The sequence below is a fragment of the Nipponia nippon genome, unplaced genomic scaffold (assembly GCF_047370975.1).
Source record: "Nipponia nippon isolate SJK-2023a ecotype South Korea unplaced genomic scaffold, ASM4737097v1 scaffold_8, whole genome shotgun sequence".
NCBI lineage: Eukaryota > Metazoa > Chordata > Aves > Pelecaniformes > Threskiornithidae > Nipponia > Nipponia nippon.
The window spans coordinates 21,806,908-21,834,805 of record NW_028262402.1 but is presented as its reverse complement, the minus strand read 5'-3'; the positions used below and the strand labels follow the sequence as shown (position 1 = coordinate 21,834,805).

At 42.5% G+C, this 27,898-nt stretch overlaps 1 protein-coding gene across 7 annotated transcripts in view; it reads left to right on the top strand.

The window, feature by feature from the left end:
- The window catches only part of NRG1 (neuregulin 1), a 486,241-nt gene that overhangs the window by 452,935 nt on the left and 5,408 nt on the right, over positions 1 to 27,898 (top strand). For 5 of the 7 annotated variants that reach the window (XM_087741975.1, XM_087741976.1, XM_087741974.1 and 2 more), the window contains 6 exons: positions 6,117 to 6,175; positions 12,483 to 12,506; positions 17,137 to 17,239; positions 20,609 to 20,735; positions 22,452 to 22,582; positions 23,763 to 23,966. In XM_087741975.1, the coding sequence (XP_087598101.1) occupies positions 6,117 to 6,175; positions 12,483 to 12,506; positions 17,137 to 17,239; positions 20,609 to 20,735; positions 22,452 to 22,582; positions 23,763 to 23,966 (648 nt within the window). Of the gene's footprint in view, positions 1 to 5,394; positions 5,463 to 6,116; positions 6,176 to 12,482; positions 12,507 to 17,136; positions 17,240 to 20,608; positions 20,736 to 22,451; positions 22,583 to 23,762; positions 23,967 to 27,898 lie in introns of all 7 variants that reach the window. The other 2 variants (XM_087741973.1, XM_087741971.1) reach the window with 2 other exon arrangements.

Below are 27,898 nucleotides of genomic sequence, written 5' to 3'. Positions count from 1 at the left end.
GGAAAGGCAGCACTTTGGTGAGGATCTTGCTGTTTTTCAGACAGACAAGAGACAGTTGTCAGTAAAGAGTGTCTGTCATCTGCTGTAACTGTATAGATTTTCAGTCTTCTGGGACTAAAACTCAAATGACACTAATTGTAAAGATGACTCTGGTGGGTGAGTTAGGTGAAGGTCTATGATGCTTTCATTGGGCCAGGAAGGCACAGACTGCTTGTGTCTGTTGTTAATTAAAAAAAAAAGAAAAAAAAAGAAAAAAAAAAGAAAAAAAAAGAAAAAAAAAAGAAAAAAAAAAAAACACCCAAAAAACCCCACAAACACCAAACCCACAATGTTCTGCTTTACTTGTGAGTTTTCTTTTTTTGCATAAGCATGTTACCTGCACTTTATGAGCTCTGTTTTGCTTTGGTTTTTCACAGATTCCTCTATTGCTGAAAGTGATGAATATTTCATTGATTTTAGAATCATTTTTAGCTAAAGTGAATATGGAAAAGTTACTGGCTCTGGTGCGTTGGATTCTTATTTGAGAAGGAAAGAGAGAAAGATTTGTGTTAAATTTACATGATCGTTATAAGCCTGCAGTACAAGATGAGCAGTTTGCTATGACTCTCCAGGGCATGTACGAGCCTACCTGCCTGTTTCAACTTCCTATCCAAACACTGCTCAGAAAAATCCAGGGCAGCAGAGCTGAGCATCTAGCAGACTTGCTAATAATTAGCATTGTCTTGTCAGTTTCAGAGGTATCCCATTTTCACTGGTGTAGAGAGGGTTTTTTTAAATTCAGAGATCTGACTGTGTTTGTTCTTTGATGTTATAGATTGGCTAATTTTTAAACTAAATGTCTCAGAGACACTTGAATGAAGTGCGTATTTTTTCCCTCTTCTAGACAATAAATAACCTTTAATTCTGGGGCTGGAGTTGAAAGAAAAGGCAATTCCCAAATTTGGCAGATGTGCCTCTCTCTGGGTGGCCCAAGACCTATTTGGAAAAAGCATCAGAGCTGTAAAATCAGAGAGGGTGAATTTCATTTACAGTAAGGCAATGGAAAAGGATTCTTATCCTGAGGACAGTCAGGGCCACTGCTATTTTGCAGGGCCCTTTGCTATGCCCTCTAATACTTGCCAGAACTGAAACTTCATGTTGTGTAGCAAAACAGGACGCAGTACAGCCATGTAAGAAATAAAAGTGTGAGTACTTGAAAGTGGGTGGAGTGGGAAACTGAAGAAACAAAATACAGTTCTCTTCTTATTTCATTAAAAATACAGATGTCTACTTTTAATTCTAGTATTCCGGTGTTAATTAAAATAAGTATCTAACCAGTACACATTGCCTTCATTGTTCTGAGAAAATAAATCTTCCCCCAGAACATGCCTGTGGAAACAGAATGCTTGAAATATGGTACTTGCTCTTCATATTTCTGCCTCAGTAGCAAGTTCACATTTTTCCATATGGTCCATCTGTTGAGAGCAAACACAAAATTTCTAAAGCATGAGCCATATCATTCTAAATTGGTTTTATCCCTAACCAAAAAAACATGACTCAGATTCACAACAACCATGGAATTTTCCAAGTGATATCTCTGGTTTTGTAAACCCCCTATTCTATTATAAAAAAGGAGCTCCTAAATCCATCTTCTGTTAAAATCTAGCTATGTATTAAAAAAAAAAAAAAAAAAAAGGTTTTGTAAAATACATAGTATAATGATCCAGACTGGGTCAGATCTTGCTCTCATGGATACTGGTGTGAACTTTGAGAAAATTCCCTGCTTTCAAGAGGTAACCATGTGAAATAGTCAAGAAATGTGGAAGACTTAGTAATGCATTGTACAGCTATATCTATGGTAGCATGTATGTTCCCTATATGTATTTTAATTATGGCCCCAGACTGAACAAAACAATCTCAAAATATGAAAGATGAAAAAGGAAGTTTTGAGGCTACTTAAATAAACTAGTGTATAAAATTTTCAGAAGTTTCATAGGAATATAAGTCACATTTTGAAAACATCATAGACTTTGGAAGCCTGGACGTTCCTGGCTTCCTATGAGACTGAGGTTCCTAAGTCATTTCTCTTCAGTTGGAAATGTGTCCCCAAGTTCACTGAAGACAAAAAATCAATAGCTTCTTCAATAAATAAAAAATTAAGACCAGAGTTCCTAGTGTTTGCTTCTTACTTGAAGAAAAATCTATATGAATATACTATATTACGCTTTTAGAGTGTTCTTTTGAAGTATGCTACCATGAAGGCCTTGTTGGTTTGACTAATTGATTCCTTACTCGTAAAGATCATCTTTTCTAGTGCTTTTGTTGTTACTGAAGAAGTGAATTTACATCTGAATTTAACTGGATTAAAATAACGCGTCTCTCTAACAGAAGGATGCCGCTTCTTTTCTTAACAGCAGAAGAGTGAATTATATACTTTTTAATGATATAGGCATTTTCTATATCTGTCTTCATGTAAAGCCCTTGGTGGAACAGAAATTGACAGAAGGTTCTTGAAAACAGCAAAAAGAGAAAATTTGTTTCCATGATGCTAGCAAAAGTTCCACAGATATTCATTCAACAGGCGGGATAGAAATGCTAGTTTTGACCTAGGCTATGAAATGAACTACTAAATATGAAAGTGTACGGTACTTCTCATGAAAAAAAACATTCTCCCACAATGCATTTGCTTATAGGCAGTGGATGAAATGGAAATGTGAGGTCCTGATCCATTCAGCCATTCCTCTCCTGCCCAAAAACATTTTGATGATATGCGTTTGATATTCTGAGAAGTGCCTTCTGAATGCATGCAAATACTGCTCTTTGCAACTACTGTGTGTAGAAGAAAAAAAGCAATTATTTTAGTATATGTAGTTTAGTATTGTGGTTTCACCCAGTTAATACAATAAATAAATAGTCTGAGCAGCCTTTTTTTAGGCAGAAAGGAAATTATAAGGCTCTCACAGCACAAGTGTCTACTTGTTGCCCCGAGCTGCTTGACTCCAGCTTTTGCTAGTGTCATAAAAGAAAATGGTACATGGGTAATGAACTAGAAAAGAAAGACACAACAAGAAATAACGTTTGGAAACTTTGAGTAGGACAAGGTGTTTTGAAAACGACACCATCACAAGCTGTTTGTAAAAGCACAGTCTACAGTAAACAACCTGCCAAACAGGACTGGAAATGGTGCTGCACTGCATATCTGAGCAATAAAACGCCTTTAGCATTCGCACATAATCATAAGCGGACAGGCTCATCTCGGCTCTCGTCTCGGCTGGCCCACCCTGGACCTGTTCTCAGCAGCAGGTGCTGCAGTCCATTTGCTGACAATGGTTTCAGAGCGAGTATAAACACACCCAAACTGTTTTCAGCGCCATCTCAACAGGGCTGACCCTGCTCGGTCTGGAAGCGATTTCAGCATTGTCTGCACCAGTGCTTGAGTTGTTTTCATCACCTACACAGCTGCACCAACAAGCACAGACGGAGCAAGCAACCACCACCGACCAGCGGCAGAAGCAAAGCCTGAGGCTTTTAATCAGCAGCATGTTCATTGGGATTGTGTAGGGTTGAGCCTGATGAACAACATGTAGAGATCCCTGTGAAATGAAAGCCAATGCATGTATGAATGCCAGCTTTCCAGGGACAGGTATTTAACAAGATCACCATAGTGCAAAATAAAATTGAAATCACGGGGGTAAAACATTTTTACTCTCATTCAGTAACACAGATCAAAATTCCTTCTATCAAAGGCATTTGGCCTTCTATCAAAGGCACAAAAAGCCTTCTATCATGCCCAGCAATATCACCTTTTCATAACAGAGTTATCCTCGTTGCATTTTTCTCAACTGAATATATCTGTGGAGACTGGGATCCCTCCACACTGAGTACTTATCAAAAGATGTGACCTTGGCTCTGAAGAACATAAATGCCCTTCCTTAATAAACAAATATATCATTGCAGCAAATCAGCTCCAAAGAATCACCTGCAGATCCTCAAAATATACCTTTATTATACAAAAATCTTTCCTGCATAGTTTATTTGAACAAGATATTGGTGTTCATGCCTGACACTGGCCCTCTGCCAAAGTGCTTTTCTGGAAGTCCCACTTGTACAAGGGCAGCATCCCTGACCCATAGGGCTAGAGGCAATTGTGGAATAGTGGAATTCAAAAAATCAGGACAGCTTTCAATGCACCTGAAACTCGAATGGATAGAAGAGGTGGAAGATTGTTCTGAACAACGTGCATTTGCAAATAAGAAGGCTCTTTGGCCCCTGGCAAGTAATTGATGAAGAAGTTTGAAAAGGAGGCTAGCACCAGATCAGCAGCAGAAGAAAAAGAGGAGGATATTCTTGCACCATGGCAAACTCATAGAGAGCATTAGAAAGACAAGAAATGCAAGTGAGATGCATTCAAGGAAGCAGATATCAGGTAATTTCAGGTTACAGACTGAGTAAGAGTGGATAGAAGAAAGAGAAGGAAAGAAGATGATCTATATATGAATATACATATGAATATATATATATGAAAGATCTACAGATGTTTAGTGTGGTGGACAGTCATTCACACTTACATCTGAAGCACAGGAGCCTGCATTGCTATGATGATATCTGGGAGCATACGCCTGAGCTCTACCCCAAAATGGAGAATAAAGGTGAAGGAAGAATTGACAGCCAGCAGCAGAATAGAAGACAGGCAAAACACAGAAGAGAAATTCCTTCAGTATGACCAAGGGGAAAACTGCACTGAAGTTTTCCGCAGAAGAGCTTACAAACTGAAAGGAAGGACACCTGTGGGGCTTCAAATTTTGAAAGTACCTCTGCCCTGTCATCTTACTTATTGACTGGACTGACTATTTTTCCATTTGTCAGCCATGTTGAATATACTTTCTGCCTTTGGGTTTGAGTTTGCCTTCTCACTTTTTGGAATGTTTTTGGCTCTTCTGTGATTGCTGTTTTAACTATTCCCCTTCAAAGGAAATTACTGGAAGATGCAACATGCCATTACAGAAATAGGGAAATCATGGTATTTTCACAGATTTTATGTGACTGGTGAAAGCAACAGTGTAAATTGCTGTTATACACTGCATTGCAAATTTAAAAAAACTCAATCTGGTCCCTTCATGAGGTGGAATAAGCAATGAGCTGATATACATTTTTGCTAGCCCTGATTCTTCTTTCTTTTTCAAAACAGACAAGCAAAAATACTTCCTAGATTTTTTCTCTGGTGGATTTTTGCTGTAAATTTTGCAAAGTGTTATCTGGAAAGGTTACACTTTCTAGCCCATTTTGTGATCATTTTTCACTAACACCTGACCAGGAGGTCACTTAATGCACTCCAGTCTCCATAAGCCAGCAGATGTCAGTCTGTTAGTGCAGTGGTTTTGGTGTACTATTGCTTATCACGTTTTTGCCCTTTAGGTGCCAACCTGGATTCACTGGAGCAAGATGTACTGAAACTCTGCCCATGAAAATCCAAAACCAAGAAAGTATGTTAAAATAATCTGAACTTTGCTTTCTTCCCCAACTACAGCAACAAAATCAATAGTACTTGGTGTTTTCACAGTTCAGCTGGAACCGGCCTCTTTACACACTAATTTATGACCTGATTCTCTAAAGTAAAATCTGTGCACCATGGCATTATTGACCTCCAAAATGTTTCTCATTTGTGTGATTTTTGATCTTTCCATCCGTTCACAGATGCATTTGTATTACACATACTGGCAGCTTTCTTGTTTGGGAGACTGCTGTAAAGTGCAACCCTAAAAGAGCAAACTCATGGAGATGAGTGATGTACAGATCTTGTGTCCTCGCTGCCTTGTGGAAAGTGCATCCTAAAAGCAATTTGGGAATTTGGAATGGTGAATTTCTGTCTCATATCTCGAAACACACTTTGATCTGGATTGTTTTGCTTTTGGCTGGTTTTTCAGGGGCGGGATTTCTTTTCATTTCCACAGAGCAAATGAGTTGCTCTCAACATCTTGAGCCATTTTGACATGCTAAACCGAGATTCAGTTTCTGAAAGTGAACTCACCAAGTCATATCAGTTCACACTGAAGGAGCTTCTTTCTTAGCATATATTCACCTCTTCTCTTTTCTCTGTTTTTTCTCTACCATTTTTTTTTGTTTGTTTTTCCTCTCAGGTGCCCAAATGAATTTACTGGTGATCGCTGCCAAAACTACGTAATGGCCAGCTTCTACAGTACGTCCACTACCTTTCTGTCTGTGCCGCAGTAGAAGCATGCTCAGTCGGTGCTGCTTTCTTGTCGCTGCATCTTTCCTCCAATTTTTTTTTTTTTAATCTGTAACTAGATTTGTTGCCTAAGGCCTAATATTGATTGTCTCTGCCTGTTGCATGAAAATGATAACAAAAAGCAATTGCAATACTCTCCTGGATTGTTTGGCATTGAGGTTATGGTGAAACGCAAGACTTTTAGGAACGCTGTGAAATTAACACTGAATTGTGTGATATGGACTCCCCACTGACATCAAGCAGTAAAAGTGCAAAAATGACATTTTGAAAGGCTCACGTTTTATTTGCCACAAAAAGCTTATGAGTCTCTATACAGGGCAGTATCCCAACAAAGGGACAGGTACCTAACCTCTACTTGCATATGAGATTTGTATTCGGACCTACAAGTTAAAGGTAATTGACATGCTTACATTGTTTCTAATGTGCACGTGCCAAACAGGATCAAAGAATTCTTCCTCCTCATTGTCCAAGTTTCAGGGGAAAGAGCACAGAAAGAGAAAGAAAAGGGGGAGAGGCAGCATAAACAATGGGGTCTGACATATTTATTTGTGGGTAACAGGTGCAAGAGATCAAGTATTTCAGAGCCAGATTAATTGGCCAAAGAAATGTACCAGACAGATACGCACACACATACACATGCACACACACAGAGGACTCTGTCTATGTCAGACTACTGGTAGATTCAGCACTGCAGTCACACATCTCATAAGCTCTCCCACAGAGGGTCAGGTTAATTATTATTACTTGTCAAGGACGAGACAGAAAGTACACTGAATATTTATTTTCTCTCATTGGCTATAGCAAAGTCAAAGGTAACATATAAGAAAATTGCTTAGATCTTATATTTTAATGCATGTGTACTATTCATAATTAATTGTCGCTGGCATCAGAATGTACTATGATCTAAGAGCAGTATTATAGGAACTATTTTTTGATGGATTACTTGCCAGCACAGAAAGATTTCAGAGACTATAGGCTAGCTTAATTTAATTTCCATTAGTATATAAGACAAAAAGCTGTTAGCATGTGCTGGACATTTTGGAGCCTGAAGAGATGCATAGGTTTTCTCTTATACTGATGGATGAAAAATGTCCATACATAATTCATAGTGCCCATCATGGAAGCTACCCATGTAAATCCCAAGGGTGCTGACTGGAGGCCAGACCTTCCAGCATTCAAGTGTGTATTTTATGCCCTGTTTTAAAAGGTTTATCAGTGTGAGTTATTTTTAAAATGCCTCTGGTAACTATGAATTTGAAAATTTTTGTGCTGTTACAGTGTTTAAGTTTACCAAATGTTGGATTTGAATGGCCTTTTCTGTGTATTGTGGTGACAAGTGCAGTTAAAATATAAGATCCATTTTTTGCTGCTGAATTTACCCTGAAAACTATGGAAGAATTGTATGTTGATCATAAATTCATTTTCCTACCCAGGGGAGAAAAAAAAAAAAAAAAAAAAAGAGGTTTAGATGGGTTTTCCTTCATTAGTTTTTCATTTTCCTAACTCTGGTTGGGATTTTTAAAGGAATCTTTGGGCAGTAGACACCAGGCTGAGGTTTTCTGAAGTTGCCTCCATGGAAAAGGCATAGATGCCCTTGCCTTGCTGCAAGCGTTATGCTCAGCTGTAAGTACTTAAGCTGGTCCGGCCCTTCTCTCCTTGAAATGCACTGGCAGGAGAGCACACCACTACCTACCTCAGGCTACTCTGAGAGCCCCAGGCAATGGCTGTGAGATGCTGGCACTTCTACCTACCCTGCATCTGTAGTATAACATCAGGTTTCTTAAACTGCTACAAATCTTAAAATGACACTTTTGGAAAGGGTCCAGTGAGGGTACATTTATATTTAACTAAAAAAATCAATGAAGAAACATTTATATGACTTTTTGTTATTACACTCAACACCGACCAGAGCATACAATTAAAAAGGAGACTTAGAATGAGAGTTATCTTCAGGCAAGTGTGGCATTTGGGGCTTAAAGCCAAGCTCATATTTTGTACCAAGTGCTGCAGGTGATTAACTTAGCCCTGTAGATGCAGCTTTTGCAAAGTACAGAGCAAATCTGGATGTGAAACAACATAACTGCCAGTAGGAAACAAAAATGTACATGTGCACTATACAGTGCTATCTAATTTAACTTGCTTTCAGAATGGTCTGTCTTTATTTGGAAAGAAAGGGTCAATGGGGTTCCACACCAAGTGTGCCTACTGATGAGCTATTACTATCTTAAGGCTCTGTATTTGGCTGTTGAGAAAAAGTTAGCTTCAGAAATCTACCCTAGAGTTGGTATTTGTAAGAGTCCTGAAGTTACGAGCTTTACTGAGGGCCTTTTGCAAGATCAAAACAAGGTGAATGCTGAGCATTCTGGAAATCCTCTGTCCCAACAGAGGGCAAGGCTAACTGGCTTATCTTGGCAGTGGCTTGGTTAGCCCTGGAGGATTCAGTTATCATGGTGCACTAGAAACAGGTTGAAAAGGGTCACAGGAAATTACGTGGATCTCCATTTTAAGAAAAGTTCTTCCATAGAAATGTCTTTACTTTCTGTCAGTGGAAATGTGAGCATAACTGGGAACAGATGTGAGGGAGACTACTGTAAAGCACATGTTTAAGCTGACTGTCCCTTGGCTTCCAGCTTTGCAAACACACCAAACCATAGAGCAGCCTGTTGTGGCTGAGAGGTGATGGCTTGTTAGATTCCCCACTGCCAGTTACCTCCAGCACTGTAGCTACGCAGTTTTTCCCCTTCAACTGGTGCTTACCACCACTGCAGACCAAGGGAAACTAAAGAACAAACTGTGCTAGTTTTGCTTGTCTCTGGAGTCTGGCTGGCACACCCTGTAATGTCCTTGCCTTTGAGCACAGCAATCACAGCTGCTACCAGGTGTTTTCCCCAATACCCTGGCTTTTTGCTGTGGCAGTTTTGACTCTGAGGCTCATGGTCCACCATTGGTCCGTAGGACACCAGAAGGTGGTCCACAAAAGTGTTGCAAAAATACATCTGTTCCATGCAGATATATTTGCTGTATTTGAATGTTCACACATCTCACTGCCTTGAAGGCAAGGAAGCAAGGCAAATGGAGGAAAACAAAAGTAATGAATTAACATTAAAAATTTTGACTAATTCTTATGTAGCTATGCATGAGAACTCTTATAGCAACACTGTGCAGAATGATCCTTGGGATAAGAAACACTGGCGGAGCCTCGGATTAATAGAGGGCTGAGGAAACTTCTCTAGAGCATAATCACAGGTAAACTCTTTGTCCTCCCAAACCCCTCAGATGGGCCAACAACCCCATCCAAAGGGCCAATTTGACTTGCTTACTTCACTAGTTAACAGTTACATACGTATTGTGAATATAGAACAACTTGTGGGGGATGCTGTGAGCTGTCTCAGGCATGAAGTGAATGTGGTCTCTGCCTTCCTGAAGGCATGGGGCACCAGTTTAAACTGTGTCCATTTCAGCTCTGCCATCCTTAGTGAGCAAGACGGACAGTATCAAGAGAGGCAGAGGGAAATTTCTGTTTAGATGACAGCCCCTGCCTCATATTGTCAAGATGAGCCTGTCTGAGAAAGAAAAGGGGGCAAGAGTATGATATTATAGAAGGATGACCAAAACTGCTGTTGCTCTGTAATGGCCTTGATTTTTCAGTCTTTCCACATAAACTACAGATCTTCAAAAGTCCATTTTTCAGCAATTCTACTAGCTCAGTATTTCTCAATTTCTATACATTTCTCAAGTGGTCACATCTGTATGAGGGTACTAGACAATCTTACCTGAAATTTTCATTTTCTAAAACCTTTCAGCACCCTAAATTGTACTCTTTATTTGCTGAGACCAAGACTCCTGAATGATACAAACAGATCTGAAAAATGCTATTGTCCATCTTCTGCTCAAGGTTAAAGAAGACAGTTTTTCACTATAAACTGCTCAGTTAATGCTCAGTAAATGCTAAAATTGCTATGATAGAATACTCTAATTAAGAAAAGACATTTCTATACTTGTGAGACTTGAATCAGTTGTAGGATAACACTTTTACAGGAGCCATAGGACTTAACAACCCAAGTTCAATATTGATTTTGCAGCCCGAGTACCACTCAAATGAATGAAGATTTAGGATCCAAAGTGGATCCTAAGCCTCACAAAGAGACACAGCGTGCCAACGCCTCAAGCAGAATTGACTGACATGTAGGGGTTCTGGCCTGTGATAGTTTGGGGGATTTTAGTTTGTTTTCAATTCAAGTTACATGAAAAAGAAACTTTTTTAGAATTTCTTATTACCCACAGAACACATTTAATAAGAAAACTAAACAATGACTTAAGAAACATGGCACCTGGATGCTTCTGAGGTGAATTTGGTCTCCCTGGACCTCTCTGCTGCTGCATGCAGTTGATTCAAGTGGGTCAGTCTTGTCAGGTGCAAGGTCTCCACACATACCTGCAACTGTTCTCTCCCGTCACTGGGCAGCACTGTGTCCCCAGGCTACCCACCCACCTAACTCTATAGAGTAGCCACCCCAAAATCTTAGGTGCCCAGCAGCTGTGCCACACCACTCACGAACACAGTATGCAGTCCTGGAGGACTTGTTCTAGCATTTCCCAGCATCATCAACTCATTAGCTCACTCTGTAGACCCTGGACCCCAGCATGCTACAATATATCCCATGAGTTGTAGATGTAAGTCACTTTTTTTGGAAAAAAACCTGCATCCTAAGCATTTTTTCTTTCAATACTGCCCCCACAAAAATCAAATCCAGAATGAAAACTGAGTTGTTAAAAAATAATTGATTGTATTTCTTCTTAGAGCACCTGGACAAATATTCAATAGAAACCACATTGCATGTAAAAAGTATGCAACAATATTGGGTAGATAGGAAAAGATCAAAAATAACGACCTGTTTATAAAATGAGAAGTGTTGGGATATTCTGCTTTCTTTTAGTCAGGTCTAGGGAATGTAGCTAGGAATACCAAAGATAAATAAGAGCTACATGACATTTAGTTTTGAATAAGCAATGCATGTTTCTTCAGCATGTTTTCTTGTTAGGACTTTCAGCCAGAATATATTCCCATTTTAAGTACCAACTTCCCATTGAATTATTTGAAATAGAAACTGCATGATATGAATGACTTCCCCTAAAATTAAATTACATCTAGGCTAGGTGTCTTACCTATAAGCAAGCATAAACACAGCAATATATATGCATGGGCATGTCATTCATTTTGTTGAAGACTTAACCAAGCTTTCTATGCAACTAATGTATATCATTAGCAGTGTACATGTAGGCATGTAATTCTGGCTCTTTAGGAAGAGACCTGGATGGATTCCAACTTACTTAACCCTTAAAATGTTACTGATTGGCAGGAAAGAATTGGCATTCCCCATATGTACAAACTACATAAAAAATCCATTTGATCAGAAAATGAGGACTGGATTTAAATTTCACAGCACACAAGGACAAAGAAAGGGAGAGCCAGCACGATTATGGTGTTGGCCCCATGAGAAGGGTCTCCTAGGGTACCTGCCAGGGGCGAAACCTGTGTTCCTCCTCACCCCCTGCTGCTGGGGCCTGGGAGTGCTAATTTAGGCATGTGGTCCATGTAAATGGCATCAGCCCCTGCACCCCAGCGTGCATCCAGCCAGACAGCGGCTGGTTCTGCCGAGGCAGCACAGCCCAAAGGCAGGGGAAAAGAGATTGGCTTCTCATTTTCCAGAAATGAGAACGCTGCTGCAGTGAGTTTGCAAAGCTGAGAAGGGCTCCGACTGCTGAGCAGACAGTGCTGGCCACTTCCAGGTCGCAACCCACAAGAGCAAGGAGCCACATACCAGGGACGCGAGCAGGGCCAGAAGGGGGGGCAATCCACGACCCATTTGCAGGGGGATGCCGCCCCTTGTAAAGCATCCCTGTGCTCTCATGGTCCCATCAGCCATTTCACATGGTGTCCTCAGGCCATAGCCCCCTTCATCTTAGTAAGATCTTTAAGGGTTAATGGTTCCTGCTGCATTCCCTGCACTGTGGCTGTTCAGATCCCCCATACGTATTTTGGTGTGTAACCCTTGCAGAAGGTCCGGTCCTGTAGCTTACAGAGGCACACTTGAGCACTGCCCACATAAGCATACACCCCTTTGTCCTGTTTCATGTGCAGACACAGAATAGCCGTAATTCTCATATGTGATTTATTTTTGAGTACAGTGTATTGCTCTTTTCTGAAACTTTTTCCTTTTTCTTTCTTTTTTTTGTCAACTTTCTGCATTGGCAGAGCATCTTGGGATTGAATTTATGGGTATGGACCAATCATTCCTTTTAGCCTGCAGATTTTAGACCCTGAGAGATAAACCCCCCTTTTTATTTTTTTCCTCCACCTCCCCTTTTCAATTCCTAACCAATTTCTTTATGCTTTAGAAGGGATCATACAGCTATAACAACAACCCTTATCAAAATGTTAGTGGAGATCAGGTCACTAAAATGGTAATAGTGACAGGATATTCCAGGCTTAAGGGAGTTCTAGGAATTACTGAAGTAATGATATCAGAGTGTACATTCATTTTTCTGCTGTGTAATTTTGACTAGTTTTGACATTTGCTTTTGCGAAGTTCTTCTGGGGTTGCTGGATTTTGGAAACACTGAAAGTATTAAGCAAAATGACTAACTAGTCTATAAAAAAAAGATAAGCTCTTATAGCCACTTAAAATTTGGCAAATTTACAGTTTTAAGCTCTGGTTTCCAAGTGAAGTTTTATGTCTAAACCCACAGCTAGGTATGTAAATCAGATGCATATACATATATGTAAATGATATGCATATATACATTCATTTCTAGGTCTGTAAATTAGAAGTGAACTGAAAGTTATTTAGGAACTTAAGTAGAGGTTTACAGCTAGACTCCAGATCCTCAAGTGAACAAATATATTCAAAATTTCTAATACCAAACTCATGTTGCACCCAACCAAGAACATTGGCAGTGGGTACTATATTTACACTTCAGCTTAAATGTAATATAAGTAAATCTTATAAGTCCTCTTCATGAATAGACTGTACTTATCTGACTAACATTTAGTAATCAGGGGTACAAATAATGCATCTTTTGAATAGGCTAACTTGGAATTCAGGTCAGTTTTAGTTTGGAATCTCCTAAAATTGTCAGCAAATGAGAAGAACCAGCCAGTAATGCTTTTCACACAGTTTTAGTTCATGTTCTTATTAAAAATGCCCCCACAAAATGTCATTAGCTTAAGCTGTGAACTGTGGAAAACCCATTACGAGTCCAAACTTTAAAAATCTCTCACAACCCAGCTTATTGTTGTTATTATTATTATCACAAGATAACATTAATTCTCACTCATAAGTACTAAATTATAGTAGAAGATATATGGCAACATTAACATATGAGGAATTAAATTAAAATCCTTTAAAAAACTGACTTGCAAATTTTGCTTTATATATGAAATTACATCAGTGGAACCACCTCTTGGAATGAAATTCTTTTAAAAATCCCCAGAGACCTGTAAGAAGAAAAACTTTAGAACAGAGCAAATTTAAGACCATATATATCATCAATTATGTATAAATTAGGGTGATGTGAAATTAATTGCATAATGTGAATGTTCAAAAGGCTGCACATAGAGGGATTTAATATCTTGACTTAAGTCTCACGTTGATTTGATTTTCCTAGCATTCTGCAGGGGAAATAAATGTATTCAGAAGATTTTTAATACTTAACAGGATAAAACCTTTTCTAAATTCTCACTGCACATACATTTCTCTACGGACTTTTCCCCAAGGCTGCTATTAATTTTTTTCAAGCTAGTTTGATGAGCACTGCAAACACAGCACGTGTTATTTGGCTGGATGTCATTAACTGGCCCTGTAAATGTTAACACCTGTCAGAGAGAGAGGGCAGTTTTGGGGCGAGACCCTATATAACTGCACATGCCCTGCAGGAGTTTGGTCCCTGCTTCGCAAAACTCTTCTACTCTTTAACAGAGAGGCCAAGGTGGCACCACGAGGCACCACGCCGCCTGCAGAGCCATGGCCAGGATCCCCAGCCCAGCCTGGCCACCAGCATCCCCTGCCGCCCGCAGAGGCCCCCACAGGACACCCAGGCATCCCCCCAGCCAGCCGCTGCTCTCCCAGGCAGGGAGACCGTGTCAGCCAGGAGCACGGTCAGGTTTACAGGGGAGCTTGCTGGTTTGCACAGCAAGACACACCTGGCCACATGTGCCTTCCCAGGCAGCCATTCCCCGACATGGTTTGGGGGGGGGGGGGGGGGGGGGAGGGCATGGCGGCACCACTATTCATGCACATCGTGTCAAGCTGGATTGTTCTGAGGGCCTTGTTTCAAAGTGTGGGGGAGGGAATTAAGGCAATGACAGCAGACCCAGGGGTTTACCTCTCCATGCCCCTCAAGACCTACAGTTCCAGCAGACCTGCCGGTGCAAGAAGTGTTGCTCAGGGCTGCACCCACAGCCCTGCTCCCTCACTGCACCCCCCTCCCCTGCACTGGGTGAGAGCCCAGGAGCGTGCAACACACAAGTGACAAGCGTCAGCCCAGTGGCAGCCTTAGCAAGGCCATCACCGGCCAGTCGCCCAGCTCATTTGCAACAGCCTCAGCCTGGGTAAACCTCCTGGAGTTAGTGCAATTTTTCCCTGGGTATAAACAACCAAGCAGAGTTTCCAGTGTTAATTAGTCTTCTTCCTCCTCTCCCTTCCCTTCCAAGAAAAATGGGTTCATGTGCCCTTATTCATTTTGCTTTCACAAGCTAACAGCTGACAGCATGACCAAAAAAAAAAAAAAAAAGAATAATAATTCAAAGCATTTCAAATTTGCCCCTAAATTGCTTAGCGCAATTCTGTCTCCTGTGACATCCTCATAATACACCATTTCCATGGCTAACTAATAAGCGCTTTCAGAAGGGGCAAAAATGGGAAGGGGATCAAGTGCCACTAACTAGCCTAGGTGAGGAGTTATGCTGTATGAGAAATCCCTTCACACTCTGCTTCAGCCTTTTTTTTTGTCCCCAAGCATTTCTTCACTCTGTTTTTTCCAGTATCAAGCATGCTGTGCCAGGCCTGCAGTTGACTTCTCAACCCTGTAACCTTGTCTTTCCCTATATTTCACCTTCCTCTTTTTCTCTTTGTCCAGTTTTGGTTTGGTTTGGAGTTTTCAGCCCTTTCTTCCTTCCCTTTTTTGACTTTCTGTTCTTGGAGTTATATTTTTGTTTTCTTTAATACTTTTTTGCAGCATCCTAGTTTTACCAAACTCACTTCTTCCCCTCCTCCTCCCCCCTTGTTAATAATCGGTGCTATTAATTTTGTCTGACAGTGCTCATGACCTGTTTGCTGGTGTTTTGGTTTACAGTGGGTTTGGCTTGTAGGACAAATTCATTCCATGGTAAGGTGCATTGTATCAGAGACATCAAGATTTCTTTTTGTTTTGTGGTTTGTTGCATGGCATATTTGCCATTTGCCTACAGCAACTTCAAAACTAAACTAGATAAGCCTGGCAAACAGATTGGTGGAATGACTGCTCCCTCTTCAGTAAGGAGCATTTTCTCCTGAACTGGTGTGGCATTTATGACAGCACATCATTTAAGTGCCTGTGCTTGGACAAAGACTCATGGCACATGTGAGGGAACGTCGTGCATCCCTGTGCTTCCTGGTGAATTGCCCCACAAACATTTTACGTTCATGTAAATCCCTTCCAGCAAGAATAAAGCTGACATTTATCCCAAAGGTAATGCAGAGCAATGCAGCTTTTCTTTTTAAATATTTTTATGTTCGTTCATTTATTTTTAATCACCTGCTGGTATTCTGACTGTGGTCAATATTGCAGTCTGACCTAAGGCCACCCTCCGGTCTGGATCCTCCAGGGAAAGTCTTCTGGACTGTCTGCTTAATCAAAAATAAGACTTGAGAAAAGCTAGACACCCATTTTTGTCCTAAAAGCGGGAATGCAAATCCACATCCGTAAAGCATCAACAGAGAATGCGCCTCTGTTTCAGCGCTCCTTACATAATGTTTCCCCAGCACAGCACGCAGCGATGCTCTTTGCCAAGCATGAGCAAGGCTGGAATGCATGGGTAGCTCCAACCCAAACACTACCAGTGCTACTAATGTCTTTATAATAGTGAAATATCTCTGGTGAACGAGATCGGTAACAAGTTGTCATCACTGAGAAAGCTGCCACTCTAGATAAAGCAGTTCCTTTGTTGGACAAAAGACACACAAATAGAAATCCAGCATTTCTCTGATACAAGGCACTGCTGGTTGTTGATAGTGCTGTGTTTTTGGAGGAGCACTGGAGAAAGGGTCTGAATTTTATGACCAGAGCTCAAAACCTGCCTTAATTTTCATTGGTCATATAATTACAAGCCAAGCTCTTGTCTCAAATATAGAAGGATATTTTGAAATCTTTCCTGTAAAGACAACTGAGATATAAATTGACATAGGGGCAGAGGGATATTGGATATGAAAACAATCCAAAAAAGATAATAAGAAAATAAATTTCTCTTAAGGCCCATAAAATTTGCCTTCATTCCAGCTGTCTTTGCAGAGTAAAACTTCCAAAGCATTTGCAAATTCATGTTATTACCTTAGTGCATTGCATTTTTATTTCCAGCAAATGCTGAGTGTTTCTCAATTGTGAAGTTGTTTCTTAGATATTATTCTTGTTGAACAAAAAAAAAATTACTTTTGACTGTAAATGTACGGATGACCACTCGTCCCCAGTACTGTGTTAAGAGCTTATGGTGTAGTCCTGTTCTCCTTGCAGTCAGTAATGAGTCTGCCTGAAGTGTGTTTTGGTGTGGCTGTGTGAATCTGTGCAGTGGTTTGTAGCATGCCAGCTGTTGACTGTGTGCTCCTTGCCTAGCGATCCTCCATGTTGTGACCTTCTCTGTTTTTGTCCCTTTCTAGAAGCTGAGGAACTGTATCAGAAACGGATGCTGACCATAACTGGCATTTGCATTGCTCTTCTAGTAGTTGGCATCATGTGTGTGGTGGCCTACTGCAAAACCAAGTAAACTTTTCTCTTCTTTTTTTTAATCTGTGGTTGTTGGTCAGGGCCTTCCCTGTAGCTTCTACTCCTCTGAGCATAAGACTTTATCTGGGTTTCTCCAGAGCTGACCTGAAGAGACAAACCTGTGGCCAGGGTGCTCTGGTCCAAGCCAGAGGGGCGCACGTCTCCGTGTCCCTCAGCAGTGCAAAAATAAGACAGGTATCTGGAAGGTTTCTCACCCTTCAAACGTAACTTGAGCGAATTTCACTGATTTGCAATTCTTCGTCTGTCACCCATTCCAGCTGGTTTCCCCAGCTGGAAAGGAACAAACCCCAACACTGGAATCATGTTGCTCTCCAGCAGTAAATTTTACATATCAGTCTAGTTTATTTGTACTTGAGGCAAGATTAACAGTGCTAAAAGTTACTAAACACCAAAGGCCAAAGAACTGAACACAAAAGTGCTCCCAATGCAAAAGTAGACACTTAAATGCATTCTGTGAGTCTGTAAATTACTGGGAGTGACTCTCAAACATGCATGAGATGCTCTGGACCATAAATTACACTGAACATCAGCAGGATTTGGGCTGCCAGAACTTCTGGCTGCTCTTATAAATCTCCCCACCAAAACACAGAAAACCCTTATCATAAATCTTCCACATTTGTATAAACCTGATTTACTGTTGTAAGGCTTGATTGGCAGTTGGGTTGTTGGTTTTCCTTGTAAGCCCCACCAATAATGGATGTGTTAAAAGGGGGGGAAGAGGGGAATCATTTGCCCCCCTCAGTGAGAGTCCAGCCACATGCACACGCTGCTCCCACCCACAACCTTGTGCCAGTGGTCAGTGGGGAATGACTGGAACAGTAATAAAGAATCAGGTCAATTACTGCTTTTAGAAATTACAACTGGCAAGCTAGGGCAGCTAAATGATATCTTTCCTGGTCCAAAGTTCATTGAAATCAGCCAAGACATCCCCATGAATTTCAACAAACATTTAGTCAGGGTCCTGAAGTACCGTTTTCTATATAAAGAGCCCCAGAATCCGTCAGGGGTCTGGATGCTTTGTCACAGTTTGCCCCAGATATCAGTAATTACTGCCAGCCAAATGTGAAATGTTTTCAAACACAGCTGATGAGAGTGAAAGTGATCTGCCAGTTCATGGCCCTCCAAATGCAGCAGTGATGCCAGACTGCTATCTGTGAAATGTTACCCGCATGCTCTTTCCTGCTAATAGGGGAAAAAACAGAAACTGGGGGAAACCCTGGAATGGTGTTAGGAGAACACCCTAAATAAAATGTAATGGCTTAGATTTTATTGGTCTCCTTGCAAGAGATACTACTGGTCAAATGCTAAGGCTGTATCTTCTGACACTGAGTCTTAATTCAGAGGTGCTTTATTTGCAAGTCATTTACATTAAGGGAAAGGCTTCTCAGAATAAGTGGAGTACACATTAGCTTTCCCATTATTCTTTCTTCTCAGTTTCCTGGAGTAATTTCTTTTTTTAGTTAATGTCCTTTTACTAGAGGACAAATGGCAGACATGGGAGCATGCACAATACAAATACATTGATCACTGACGGTGGAAAGTAATGCGGTTTCATAGGGACAGATTCCCAGGCAATATGTGCCAGGATCTCAGACCCATAGATGATGAACTCAAACTCCCTCTAGAACCCACTTTCTCTACCATGTCAGGGGGCTCGGGTTGTCCTCAGCTCCCAAGGTCTCCAAGGTCTCATGAAGGGGTGCTGTGAAATCAAGTTAGACCCTTGTCTGTGCTGCTTCTCAGCCCAGGCAGGTAGGGTAGCTGCTCAGATATCTGCTGGCACTGTACTCTCCATCCGCCTTAATCAGCTGTGTGTCCTAAGATGATGCCTGATTATCCTCCAAACGCAAAGCCCACATGGATCAGGAACTGTGTCCTGCTGAAACAGGAGCATTTCCAAGGCAGCCGTGTCTGCTTATACCATTCATGTGGAGTGACATAAATTAAACATCTTCCACTATCCAGCCACATACACACAGAGAAAACATGTAAAATGCAGTGTGTCAAGTCATGTTTTCTTTGTCTTTAAGCTTCCCTGGCTATCAAGCTTCAACATATTTATTATTTTCCCTCCTTGCTTCTTTTTGGAAAGCTTGGAATAATCCCCTTGAGTCCAAAACAGGATTGAAAATGGTTATATCTTACACTGTCCTGCCCTGCCAAAACTGTCTGCACTTCTGCGTACGGCTTAGGGAATTGTGTGTATTTTAGCTCTTGCCACAGCCAAGGTCATATGCGCTCTGCAGTGCATTGGAGCCTGCATCCTCCCTTCATTTCCCTGGATTCTGTGGCAGGATGGTGGAAGTTCTCCAGTATAATCAGACAAAACTGGGGAATATGAATAAATTAAGTCTGAAATAGAATAGCTCTTTCCCCGGTTATTTATTTTCGTGTTCTATTTAGTGCGTTCTGCGTGGCCTTCACAGCACCAGGTTTTACTACGATGCAAGTTTTGTTACTGACAGCTTGTAATGGTCTCCTGAAAAGTTCTTTTGAGGAGAGCTGGAAGAATTAGCAACTGGGGAAGGAGCAGCTAAGGATGGGGCACAGTAGAAGCATCCAAGTCAGCCAGACACCATGCCATTAGTACGTGTGGTTGATGGATGGTTCTACTGAATGCATTAGCAGCCCTGGCATCCTGCTGGTAATCATTAGGTTCCAGAGTTAATGTGATGTTGCTGTAACAAAACCTTCCAGAGCTGCCAGGATGGCTGCAAGCTCAGGCATACCTCACACACTCACTCACTTTGGATTTCTGGAGCTTCCTCTGCACCCGTCACTTCTTTAACACATTTATGTATTTGGAGTGCACTGTTGAGGTAGGGGATGAATCCCACAAAAAACTGTGTAGCTGCCACATCACAAAGATTGTGGCACATGCCCTGTTTTCCAATGGCCACCAAGCAAGCCCTGAGGTGAGGCCCCCTCCGCTCCGTGTGGTGAATGGAGAAAAATAACCCAGTGGGCTGTCAGAAACCTGGCTGTGGCCATGTTGAGGGTGTCAAGGTGGATCCCTCCCCCCTCCTTTCTGAGTGCAGAAAAGAGCTCCTCCTGAGACGGAGCATGGCTTAGAAATGGCTTCCCTTTTCCTCGCACTTTTTCCCATCCCTCTGTGGCCTGCTGACTCCTGGAAGGGTTCCCACACATCCTTCCCCCTCTGCAGGTCCCCACAGCTCCAGCTGCAATTAGACCTGTGGTCTTCAGAGTTAATCTGAGATCGTGCAGTGGTGGGGAAAGTGCTGGCAAAAAAAGTGATGTTATATTATTATCATCATCATCAACATGCTGAAAGGTACAGCTGCTTTCCCTTTGTCTATTAAAATCATTTCCGTGTTTTGTGCATAGGAAGCAGAGGAAAAAGTTGCACGACCGCCTTCGGCAGAGCCTGCGCTCGGAAAGGAACAATGTGATGAACATGGCCAACGGGCCGCACCACCCCAACCCGCCACCGGATAACGTCCAGCTGGTGAATGTAGGTTTTACTGCCCGTGTTTCAGCCTAAGCTGCCAGTGCCACAGCAAAGCTCGCCCTGCAGCTTTTAAACTTCTACCTGCTGCAGGCTGGTGAATGAATTCTCTTGGCTTTCTCCACTCAGAAACAATTAGGGACTTTGCAAAAAATATGCAGTAAAATGAGATATGTTTCTGCAGGCAGCCAGTTTACTGGGGCATTCCGCAGTGCTGCAGCTGTGCCTGTGGATCTAGGACACCAAAAGCAAGAAAAACACCTCAGAAAAAAATACTAACGGCTCTACAGCAGGGCTAGGTGCTGTAGGGATTAATTTCTTCAAACACACATGTCTTGCTCTTCCTACTGTCCCTGGCCTGATGATTGGTGAGTAGGGACAGCCCCCTTGGATCAGGAATGTGACATTTATGAACTCAGGGGTAAAAGTCTGAATGAAGATCTCACCTGAACAGTAGCAGTGGCTGGGGAGACAGGGCTGGGGCAGATACTCCACCAGCATCCCCCAGCCATTTGTCAGAGTGCAGCAGAGAGTTGCTCTTCAACTAACCCCTTGGCCAAGCCCCTTCGCCTTAGAGGCCAGGGCTTGCGTTGCCTGTAGGCGCTTCCTCCTCTCCTCCCATTCCCAGGAAGCCTGGTGCCCAGAGGGATCGTTGGCTTCCTGCCTCTTCGAGCCATCCCTGCTCTCCTGCTCCGCCATCACTGTACATATTCATGACAGCTCATGGCAGGGTTGAGCCCTGGCTCTGCTAAGTCAATGGCAGCACTCCCAATGACCTTGGTTAAGGCCAAGACACCTTTTCAGAAGAGCTCAGCTTCCAATATTTTCTCTCAAAAGACTTAAATCCACGGTCAGATTATTAAGAGAGGGGAAACCAGAAGTCGCCACTGAGGAGAACAGAGAGTCCTACCAGCAACAGCACTGGGCGGGGGGGAGGCTCCAGATGAAAGCTGTGCGGGAGGTTGGGCACTGCACACCTCCAGCCCCATCTCAGGATGCTTTGGCCCATTCTGCAGATCATCCCTTGATAAGTAGGTCTGCCCTGGTGCTGCATCCACGAGCACTGAAAATAGCCATTTCCTGCCCAGATTCTTATCCTGAAGTGAACAATTGCTACTGCTAACTACTCTTGTCTTCTCCATCAGAGAATAGTATTTTTGATGTATCATCTGGTAGTAAAGGGCGGGTTACCTTTCCAGGTCTGTATCCATGAGGGCTTCTCATTCCCTTGTTAAATACATATAGAATCATAGAATATCTCAAGTTGGAAGGAACCCATAAGGATCATCAAGTCCGACTCCCTGCTTCTCGCAGGACTACCTAAAACTAAGCCATATGACTAAGAGCGTCCTCTAGATGTTCCTTGAACTCTGACAGGCTTGGTCCTGGGGGAAGCCCGTTCCAGTGACTGACCACCCTCTCAGTGAAGAATTTTTTCCTCCTGTCTATGAGTTATAGCCTGATTGGGATGCAGACCTTTGCTAATTTCCTCATTTGTTTCCTCCTACTTTGAGTTTAGATGGGCTATGTATGCAGAGGTATACATGCATGTGCTCAAGTGTGTCAGTGTCGTTTCTGCCTATATTTAAGGGACAAAGTTTGTGCTTTGGCACGTGTAAAAAACTGTGACTTGGGGGGGAGGGTGGGGGGATTGAAAATTATGTCTGCAAATGTGCTGTGAATTACAGTTTGTAAACCTGAGGTTTGTCTGCTTTTTTTCAGCAGTACGTTTCAAAAAACGTAATCTCCAGCGAGCATGTCATCGAGCGAGAAACAGAGACCTCATTTTCTACAAGCCACTACACCTCAACAACACATCACTCCGTGACAGTCACCCAGACACCCAGCCACAGGTACTGGAGGGGGAAGGCAAACAGCATCTGTAATAGCTGATCTGTTGCTTTTGCAAAACTGAAAAGATGTGTAAAAAAACAAACCCAGAAAAATCTATGCTCCCTTCACAGTGTTTTCATTTTAAGACTAACAATATTTGACGTCATGTCACCTAACTAATTATCTTTCCAGGAATTTACAAAAAGAGCTTTATTGACTGAATGGCATTCCAATGCTGTTACAGTGAATTTTAGTATATGCAAATTGCTAAATCAGTGACAGTCCTGGTGACTGGAAAGCCCTCTTTCCCTCTCCTTTTATCCACACATGCAAAATCATCTTGATGCATGTGGATTGATGCATGTGGATGTGATGCATATGGCAATGTGCTCTCGCAGCCCAGAAAGCCAGCCGTATCCTGGGCTGCATCAAAAGAAGCGTGGCCAGCAGGTCGAGGGAGGTGATTCTGCCCCTCTGCTCTGCGCTGGTGAGACCCCACCTGGAGTGCTGCGTCCAGCTCTGGGGTCCTCAGCACAGGAAGGACATGGACCTGTTGGAGCGGGTCCAGAGGAGGGCCACAAAAATGATCAGAGGGATGGAACACCTTTGCTATGAGGAAAGGCTGAAAGAGCTCGGGTTGTTCAGCCTGGAGGAGAGAAGGCTGCGGGGAGACCTTATTGCGGCCTTTCAATACTTAAAGGGGGCCTACAAGAAAGATGGGGATAGTGTTTTTAGCAAGGCCTACTGTGACAGGACAAGGGGTAATGGTTTTAAACTAAAGGAGGGTAGATTTAGACTAAACACAAGGAAAAAATTTTTCATGATGAAGGTGGGGAAACACAGGAACGGGTTGCCCAGAGAGGTGGGAGATGCCCCATCCTTGGAAACATTCAAGGACAGGTTGGATGGGGCTCTGAGCAACCTGATGTAGTTGAAGATGTCCCTGCCAATTGCAGGGGGATTGGACTAGATGACCTTTAAAGGTCCCTTGCATCCCAAAGCATTCTATGATTCTGTGATTCATAAAATTCACAAACACTGAAGCCCCAGTTACCAACCCCAAGGTTACGCTGCACATCCCAAGCAGCAACAGAGCCCTTCCTTTAACCCTGGCTAAACTTCTGCTCGTCTGCATTTGCTGCCAAAGCACCCTCTCATGTTCCCCTCCCTTCTTCTCCTTTCCTGGTTGCTGCTCTCCAGCTGGAGTAATGGCCACACTGAAAGCATCCTCTCTGAAAGCCACTCCGTGCTCGTCAGCTCCTCCATGGAGAACAGCAGGCACACCAGCCCAGCGGGGCCCCGGGGCCGCCTCAATGGCATTGGTGGGCCACGGGAAGGCAACAGCTTCCTCCGGCATGCAAGAGAGACCCCTGACTCCTACCGAGACTCTCCTCACAGTGAAAGGTAGGGCACACCACCTCATTGCTTTCAGCTGGCAAGGCCTGGTGTTCCCAGATGGTTTCAAAGCTTGGGAGCACAGGAGGAAATGCAACAGTGCAGCTGTTCATGTGAGGCATACATCTCCCCATTCATAAAAGTGGAGGGCTTGGTAGTAGTTTAAAGTCTACCAAAAGCATTTCTTACCTTCTTGCCTCTGCTGGATTTATTCCTAATAGCCAGCAGTTCACATTTGGATAAGCTCCACTGAAGTACTTTGTCAGAAATTTCCATGGTAAAGTAAAATGGATCTTTGCCTAATTATCAGTTTCTTTGAAGAAGCTAGTGAGAAAACTGAGGGATTTTGTGAGACGCAAAAGGTTTGGAGAAAGCGATGTATTGATCCATAGGAGGAGGGCACTAAGGACTCCTAAGCAGTATAGGAATTCTGCCACTACCTACTTTCTGGGGGATTCCAGCTCCTAAACCTGTTATCTCCTTTGAAAATTCCCCTTGACATTTTATTAAATAAAAGCAAGGAACACAAAGTGCAAGCCAGAAGAACCCAGGTCATTATTAAATCACGAGTAGTTAGAAATAAAGCTGGCCAGGATATTTCCAACAAAGTAATTTTTTTCTCTGAAAAGGCTGGTTCATCAATATCTACAGTCTGCCTTGAAGTGCATCAGTTGCAAGAAAATTTTTACTGAAAAGTCTTCTCAGCTTTAGGCTAGGATTTTATCTCAAGAGCATGGGATGGCCCCAGCGTAGCAAAAGAAAGACTGAGAAGAAACAAGACCTTTAAAGAGAGCTTTGCTCCCAACAATCAGAGGCAGAAGAAAAGGAAAACAAAGGGTTACTGGACCAATTCTCTGAGCATTGTGAAATCACAAGGGATTTGATCTCATGGGCTGTCCATGATGTCAAAAATGCAGCCAGGCAATCCCCAAGGAGACCGAGTTGTGTAGGAGACAAGTTGTGGTTTCCAGAAAAATGAATGTGCAAGTACAGCAAAAGCTGTTTCTGTGGTACTCCCTCTACTACACAAAGAGCAACTGCTTAGCAGCAGCATAAGGCATCACGGCTGAGGGCTCTCTGAATAAGGCCTGTAGGACCACTAAGGATAGTGAACTGGCTTGCTCCTTATAACAAAGTTTTCTGTAATTTACCATGGAATTTAATTTCAGGATATGTGGCTCACATAACATAAACAGCCATGGCCCCAGTCCAGCAGAGCACTTCAACAAGATTAACTTTTAATCATGCAAGTAGCCCCATTGAAATCAGCAGGATTACTCATGCGGGTAGAGCTCAGTGTGTCCTTAAGTGCTTTGCTGGATCAGGACCTATAGCAGTAAATACCGCATTGTCTCCTGCCTGGGAACCATACAGGACACACAGCCACAGGCCTGCCAACGGCGAGTACTACAACTTAGTATATTTGGGCATCTGCATGTGAGAAGCAAAGATCATTTGTGCTGTCTTCCCGCATTGCCTGGGACACCCGGAACATGATCTGATGTGAGCTGTTTAAGTTTTAGCGGGGGGAAAGGAGCATGTGCCTTTCTGTTTCGATGAGAAGAAAGAATACATTTCGTCAATTATTGTGTTTCTTGAAGATGAAAAAGGTGAAAAGCAGCAGTATTTCTGTGATCATTCATTAGGCATTGATGGCCTAGCCTGTGCCTGAAACGACCGTGAATTTGGAATGCAGAAGATAGTTCCCTGGGCATTAAATTAGGCCTCATCTGTTTTTAGCAAGCAGGAAATACATGGCAGATTATTTCTGTGATGGATTATGTGTATGTGTGTGTATATAAGGGGGAAAATGAGAGTTATTTGCGACTAAAAATTACTCTGAAACTTAAAGGAATGTATGAGCTGACAAATTACTTCCTGAAGCCATCAAATGTTGCTGTGCTGTGAATTGGTAGATCAAGGCTGTGCTCCCTCCACCCTCCAGTTCCTCAGCTCATTCACAATTTTGAAATGAAATAGAACAGACATTACGTGGAGTTCTTTTGCATTACCCCATCCCTTTGTTGGACCCTATGGCCTGACACCCATTTACAAGAGCAGAGGACCCAAGCACCTATATTTTAGAAAGTCCTTAGACATCTTACAGGAGAGAAGATCAAAAAACACCACCTCTGCACGAAAGGCTGGACTATATGATGAAGTAGGCAGCATGTAACTAGTTAATGCTTGTTGGCTGGCTGTGGATACACTCTGATCCCCTTTCACTGAGCCAGCATGGTTTACCTCTTGTTGGCTGTGAAGCTGGATAAATCTATTGCCCTTTAACCTTATTTCTGGGATGGGCTAGAGCTGCATATGTTCGGCTCCTGTGCCTCAGCTCGTGGACGGCAGCTTGTTAGCACTGCCCCATTATGGTGTGGGGGAATACACTAGAAATGTGTGAATGCACAACACCCCAGTATGAGTAACTTGACACTGATGGAAGTGTGCACAGTACGCTGAATACATTTAACTAACTTAATGCGTTAACTGAACCAGTTTAGCTAAAATCCAGTGTGTCAAGATGTATGTCCAACAGTGTACCAGCTGGGGAAGTAGAAAGGCTTCAGTTTTTCAGACAATGCCTATGTAAAAATGTGAAGGGGATGAAAAGCTCACTCATGGAAGGAAAAATAAAGAATGGCTTCATTCATCCAGTGCACAGGCCTATTAATTGCCCTCTGCTCTCACTAGCAGCCAACTTGATTAATTCTCATGCATAACTCCAGTTTTGTTTTTCTTTCTCCTGTTCTTCAGTTGATGTAAATCAATGTGCCTCTACTGAAACCAATTTACTCTAATACACATCAGTTCAGGATCTGTCCCAGTTTCTCTTTTATCCAATAACTCTGTTTTAATCAAGTCTAATATGTGCAACTGAGTCATAGATTGGATAAGAAAGTTGGATTCAAATTTATTTTAGTAATTTCAGACTCAGATAAATAAATCACTAATGAAAACCTAAATAACTTCATCAGTCATAGCCATATAACTTGACTCAATGGGCCTGCATAAGAGATGGAACTCAGAAAGATTTTAAATTTGGACACAGATGAAGTTCAGGCAGGTGAACTTAGGATAAGAACAAAAGCAAAGCCAAACTATGCAAAATGTCATGCTGGGCACTGTGCCTTTGATCAAGAGGTTTCAGGCAGATTCTCACCTGGCATGAATCTGCATGACCTCATAGCATCTCATGGAGCTCCTCTGATTCAAACCAGCTGAGAGTCTCACATTTTCTGTCTTATTCCTTTGGGACAGGCTCTGTACTGGCACCTGAGCTTCATTTTCAGAAATCACTTTTGACCAACTACCCTTCCCACAGAACCTTATGAAGGAATAGGGGCAAATTTTGCAGAGCAATCATGAACACTAGGCCAGAACACTAGGTCCTCTCTGTGAGCATTTCTTCCCACATGAGGACAAAAAACGCTCCATGTTTCTTTGCAGATAGACTTACCAGCAAGGGTAACTAGCACCTGAGGAATGAAGCAGCACAAAGCTGCTGGGACGGTGCTGCAAATCCTCCTCTGACTACCCCCAGTGACTAAAATTAGCAGAATGTGGCTCTAGACTTTGTCCAAACTTTGCTTTCCTCCTTAGTCTGAGACAGTCTGGTTTCCAGAAGAGGGTGAAGCCCCAAGAAGACTGTCCCTCGGTTACCTTCCTTTCTCTCCTCCTATCTGTTTGCATGCACTCCAGGTTCTGGTCAAATCCTGCCAGAAGTGGAGCAGCCGTCTTCCTTTTGAGAAAATACTTGCGAATACATTTTGTTTCTGGCAGTCCCCCAGTCACTGAATCCCATTGCTGGATGCATTCCAGGAAGTTATTCTGGCAAATAATTTACAGCATCTCCATGGCTCTTCTGAGGCAAACAGACCTGAGGGCTTTGCCATGCTCCTCCTGCTCTCAAATGTTTTTGCCCAGAGTCCCAGAAGTCA